The sequence below is a fragment of the Limanda limanda genome, chromosome 10 (genome assembly GCF_963576545.1).
Source record: "Limanda limanda chromosome 10, fLimLim1.1, whole genome shotgun sequence".
NCBI lineage: Eukaryota > Metazoa > Chordata > Actinopteri > Pleuronectiformes > Pleuronectidae > Limanda > Limanda limanda.
In genome coordinates, this window is record NC_083645.1 from 26,620,575 (window position 1) to 26,626,776 (window position 6,202).

At 42.2% G+C, this 6,202-nt stretch overlaps 1 protein-coding gene across 1 annotated transcript; it reads left to right on the top strand.

Annotated features, from left to right (window-relative positions):
- The first annotated feature begins 4,589 nt into the window (after positions 1–4,589).
- LOC133012049 (trafficking protein particle complex subunit 13-like) lies at positions 4,590–5,847 on the top strand. Its single transcript, XM_061080014.1, has one exon. The coding sequence runs from the start codon at positions 4,612–4,614 to the stop codon at positions 5,845–5,847; it is 1,236 nt and encodes a 411-aa protein (XP_060935997.1). The 5' UTR covers positions 4,590–4,611.
- The last annotated feature ends 355 nt before the right edge of the window (positions 5,848–6,202 follow it).

Sequence of the window (6,202 nt, forward strand, 5' to 3'; positions counted from 1 at the left end):
TTACCTTTTTATCACAGTTTGCTCTTTTATTCCAGATGCTGCTTAGTAGACATTTATCTCAATGATGAAAACTAAGCATGTTTATGTGAATGCTTACATTTAATAATAGGTATTACATATGAATGCTGCATGTTGTGATGTTATGATGCACAGCCTATTATCTTAAACCAGAGAGTCACTCAGTGGAGCTCAAACCTCCATCAAGGCCCAACAGTCTCCTCATGAAACCACATTTAAATTCACTAGATCCACATTTTTATTTAAATTTGCACCAAATTTCAAACACACACATAGAAGTCAGTCTCCTAAACATCTCTGGTTAATTTCCTCAAGACCCATGAATTATCGTTGAGAAATCAGTGAAACACATCAGGTTATAACACATGTTATAGTCCAGCTATAACATCAATGTAGATCAAAGGACAAAAATAATGGGCCTTTGATCCTTTAATGTCACATTTAGAACTCTGGATTTCAGATCAAAGCCAATTAACTCACACATAAAGGAGAAACATTTCTCAACAGAATCAGACTCTACGAACAATAGTAGACGACAGCTGCACGAGAATCTTCTCTCTGACAGCGTCCTCAAAGCGCCACAGACGACCGTCAGTAGACCAGCGCTTCACGGCAAATATACTTTACAACAACTTAGTGACACAGGATCACCTGCGTTCATCCAACATGAAGACTATGGACTGCTCCGGAGCCACAGTAAGTTTTGTTTTGACTTCAGCTTAAACTGTTTTTAGTTTTATACATCTTCAAAATACAATAGTCTTTTATTTCTTCATGTTACTTCACAGTAGTTTTATAGACTTTAAAAGCAGAAGTGTGTAAATTACTTAAATTAGTTCAGCTCTGTCTCTTTGAACATATCTGAAATTAGGAAGGGTTTTTAACTGTTTTATGTATATTTGTGTATTTCAGTCATTTGGACAAATACAGTCTGATGATGCTACCCAACAAAATGAGTGCTGTCACTGGGAAATTCTGGAGTCCCTCTGCCAAGCCCTGCTGGACTCGACGTTGGAGAACCAGGAGCTCTCTGCTGAAATCGATTCTCTGAGGGAGGTGGAGACTGAAAACTCTGCACTCAGAAAGCAGGCAGAAGAAAACGATGCTCTGGCTGAAGTTATCATTGATCTGAAAAAGCAGCTGGCTGCTGAAGCTATGAAGCAGCAGGTTGCAGAGAAAGTTGCTTTGCAAAAGAAAGCTGCAAAGTACAAAAAGAGAGCTTTAGCTCTGAAGAGGCAGCTGATCGCTGAGAACGCAGCGGTGCGGAAACAAATAGACTCGTCTGTCTTACATCTGTATAAGGCCAAAGACAACATGGTCAAAATGTTGATGTCTGTGAAAGCAGCAAGAACCAGAGAGGAAGAGTTGGAGAAGGAGCTCAAAGATCTAAAATTGATAATGAAAGGGAAGGAGGAAGAAAACTTCTCCCTGAGCGCTGATCCTCAGGTCCAGGACCATGTGATTGTGGATAACGAGTCGAAGGTGGGATTTGAAGCTCTGCAGGAGAACTATGAGGAGGAGCTGAGGAGCAGCCTCCTGGAAGAAAGCTTCTACCTGAGCATTGATCCTCAGGTCCAGGACCATGTGATAGTGGATAACGAGTCAGAGGTGGGATTTGAAGCTCTGCAGGAGAACTATGAGGAGGAGCTGAGGAGCAGCCTCCTGGATGAGGATGACAGCTTCCAGCAGAGTGAAGATCTGATAATCAGATCATAAAGACAGGAGAAGTTGTCTGCTGAGCAGGAGGAGGTCAAACTCCTGAACCTGCAAAACATTGAGCTGCAGGTACGTTGCATCAGATCCTTTTAGATTTGAATTATATGGATTTCAGGTTTGTTTCATGTTCAGACTTTGAAGAAGAAAATGCTTACACTTTTGTTGTCTCTGTCTTTTCAGGAATTTCCCTTGAGACCGACTCGTACAAGCTGAAGGTCACAAAGGAGAAAAAAGAGAAGAAGAAGCAGGAAAACTCCCTTACCTCCCCCCCCCCCCTCCTCAGACCTGTGTTATAAATGTGTATATTTCATGGAAAATAAATTACAATTACCTTTTTATCACAGTTTGCTCTTTTATTCCAGATGCTGCTTAGTAGACATTTATCTCAATGATGAAAACTAAGCATGTTTATGTGAATGCTTACATATAATAATAGTTATTACATATGAATGCTGCATGTTGTGATGTTATGATGCACAGCCTATTATCTTAAACCAGAGAGTCACTCAGTGGAGCTCAAACCTCCATCAAGGCCCAACAGTCTCCTCATGAAACCACATTTAAATTCACTAGATCCACATTTTTATTTAAATTTGCACCAAATTTCAAACACACACATAGACGTCAGTCTCCTAAACATCACTGGCTCATTTCCTCAAGACCCATGAATTATCGTTGAGAAATCAGTGAAACACATCAGGTTATAGAGGGTTATAACACATGTTATAGTCCAGCTATAACATCAATGTAGATCAAAGGACAAAAATAATGGGCCTTTGATCCTTTAATGTCACATTTAGAACTCTGGATTTCAGATCAAAGCCAATTAACTCACACATAAAGGAGAAACATTTCTCAGCAGAATCAGACTCTACGAACAATAGTAGACGACAGCTGCACGAGAATCTTCTCTCTGACAGCGTCCTCAAACCGCCACAGACGACCGTCAGTAGACCAGCGCTTCACGGCAAATATACTTTACAACAACTTAGTGACACAGGATCACCTGCGTTCATCCAACATGAAGACTATGGACTGCTCTGGAGCCACAGTACGTTTTGTTTTGACTTCAGCTTTAACCTTTTTTTAGTTTTATACATCTTCAAAATACAATAGTCTTTTATTTCTTCATGTTACTTCACAGTAGATTTATAGACTTTAAAAGCAGACGTGTGTAAATTACTTAAATTAGTTCAGCTCTGTCTCTTTGAACATATCTGAAATTAGGAAGGGTTTTTAACTGTTTTATGTATATTTGTGTATTTCAGTCATTTGGACAAATACAGTCTGATGATGCTACCCAACAAAATGAGTGCTTTCACTGCAAAATTCTGGAGTCCCTCTGCCAAGCCCTGCTGGACTCGACGTTGGAGAACCAGGAGCTCTCTGCTGAAATCGCTTCTCTGAGGGAAATGGAGACTGAAAACTCTGCACTCAGAAAGCAGGCAGAAGAAAAAGATGCTTTAGCTGCATTTATCATTTATCTGAAAAAGCAGCTGGCTGCTGAAGCTATGAAGCAGCAGGTTGCAGAGAAAGCTGCTTTGCAAAAGAAAGCTGCAAAGTACAAAAAAAGAGCTGCAGAAAACGCTGCTTTGAAGAGGCAGCTTACGGCTGAGAACACAGATCTAAAGAGCAAATAGACTCAACTGTCTTACATCTGTATAAGGCCAGAGACAACATGGTCAACATGTTGATGTCTGTGGACACAGCAAGAACCAGAGAGGAAGAGTTGGAGAAGCAGCTCGAATATCTAAAATTGACAATGAAAGTGAAGGAGGAAGAAAGCTTCTACCTGAGCATTGATCCTCAGGTCCAGGACCATGTGATAGTGGATAACGAGTCAGAGGTGGGATTTGAGGCTCTGCAGGAGAACTATGAGGAGGAGCTGAGGAGCAGCCTCCTGGATGAGGATGACAGCTTCCAGCAGAGTGAGGATCTGATAAATTAGATCATAAAGACAGGAGAAGTTGTCTGCTGAGCAGGAGGAGGTCAAACTCCTGAACCTGCAAAATATAGAGCTGCAGGTACGTTGCATCAGATCCTTTTAGGTTTGAATTATATGGATTTCAGGAAGATAGTGCTTACACTTATGTTGTCTCTGTCTTTTCAGGAATTTCCCTTGAGACCGACTCATACAAACTGAAGGTCACAAAGGAGAAAAAAGAGAAGAAGAAGCAGGAAAACTCCCTTGCCCCCCCCCCCCCTCCTCAGAGCTGTGTTATATATGTGTTTATTTCATGGAAAATAAATTACAATTACCTTTTTATCACAGTTTGCTCTTTTATTCCAGATGCTGCTTAGTAGACATTTATCTCAATGATGAAAACTAAGCATGTTTATGTGAATGCTTACATATAATAATAGGTATTACATATGAATACTGCATGTTGTGATGTTATGAAGCACAGCCTATTATCTTAGACCAGAGAGTCACTCAGTGGAGCTCAAACCTCCATCAAGGCCCAACAGTCTCCTCATGAAACCACATTTAAATTCACTAGATCCACATTTTTTAATTTAAATTTGCACCAAATTTCAAACACACACAAAGACGTCAAAGGACAAATACAACAGTCCTTTGATCCTTTAATGTCGCATTTAGAACTCTGGATTTCAGATCAAAGCCAATTAACTCACCTCTGCCAAGCCCTGTTGGACTCAAATTGGGAGAACAAGGAGCTCTCCGCCGAAATCGCTGCTCTGAGGGAGATGGCGACTGAAAACACTGCACTCAGAAAGCAGGCAGAAGAAAACGCTGCTGTTACCATTGATCTGAAAAAGCAGCTGGCTGTGTTGTGCCCTGAAAAGTGCAGCAGCAGCAGTAGCATTAGCATTAGCAGCTAATTTCTCCCCGATAAGACAGTTCCCTCTGTTAGAATGGATGTAACTCAGGCTAAACAGGAACACCTGCTCGCATTAAAAGTGATGCGGTTGACCAAACCAACGCTCTTCACAAACTTGCCAGTGACGTGTGAGGTTCGAGATCTGCCAGGAGATTTGTTCGGTCAACTTATGCGGGAGGACCCCTCCACCATTAAAGGAGCAGAGACATTAATGCTCGGGGAGATGCTCACATTACCACAGAACTTTGGAAATATTTTCCTCGGGGAGACTTTCTCCAGTTACATCAGTGTGCACAATGACAGCAACCAATTTGTGAAGGACATTCTTGTGAAGGCCGACCTCCAGACCAGCTCAGAGAGACTCAACCTCTCTGCGTCAAACTCTGCAGTAGCCAAGCTCAAACCCGAAAGCTGCATCGATGACGTCATACATCACAAAGTCAAAGAAATCGGAACTCACATCTTAGTCTGTGCAGTCAGTTACACAACACAATATGGGGAGAAGCTCTATTTTCGGAAGTCCTTCAAATTCCATGTTTTGAAGCCGCTGGATGTGAAGACGAAGTTCTACAATGCGGAGACAGACGAAGTGTTCCTGGAGGCTCAGATCCAGAACATCACCACCTCCCCCATGTTCATGGAGAAGGTCTCTCTGGAGCCCTCCATGATGTACAACGTTAAGGAGCTCAACTTGTTCTCATCTGGAGATCCGGGGGAGTCCACGTTCGGCAAAATGTCCTACCTGCAGCCCATGGACACACGGCAGTACCTGTACTGCCTGAAGCCAAAGCCGGAATATGCGGAGACGGCCGGCGTCATCAAGGGTGTGACGGTGATGGGGAAGCTCGACATAGTGTGGAAGACCAACCTTGGGGAGAGGGTGAGGTTGCAGACCAGTCAGCTACAAAGAATGGCTCCAGGGTATGGAGATATCAGGCTTTCTCTGGAGATGATTCCTGACACTGTCAACCTTGAAGAGCCTTTTGATATAATCTGTAAAATCACCAACTGCAGTGAAAGAACCATGGACCTGGAGCTGGAGATGTGTAACACCAGGTCGATCCACTGGTGTGGTGTATCAGGGCGTCAGCTGGGAAAAGTTAGTCCTGCTGCCTTCCTCTCTCTGACCCTCACACTCCTCTCGTCTGTGCAGGGTCTGCAGAGTATTTCTGGACTGAGACTGACGGACACAATTCTCAAGAGGACGTACGAATACGATGACATTGCGCAAGTGTGTGTGGTCTGCCCGTATACGAGCAACGAGTGCTAGACGTTTTATCATCCTTTTTTTGCATTTAGGACATAAGTGGACCAACTGTGAAATTATAAATGTCACTCTTTTTTGCAACCTGAGTGGATAATGCTATGTTTTAAAAGAAATTTTGAATAATATGAATTAAACAATAACCTTGTTTGAAAATTATAATTTAATTGGGCATAAATGTTAATAAAATCTCTGTAATCTTTCAATTTTTCTGTGACTGGCCACTTTAAAGCGACAAATTCAAGTTTTCCTGAGTGGAGATGGTAATTCCGTTCAGAGGCAGTCAGTGTTCGGGAACCGTAGGCTATCACACGGAGTTTATCATCCTGTTGTTGAGATAAAACTGAGTCCTTGGTTTGAG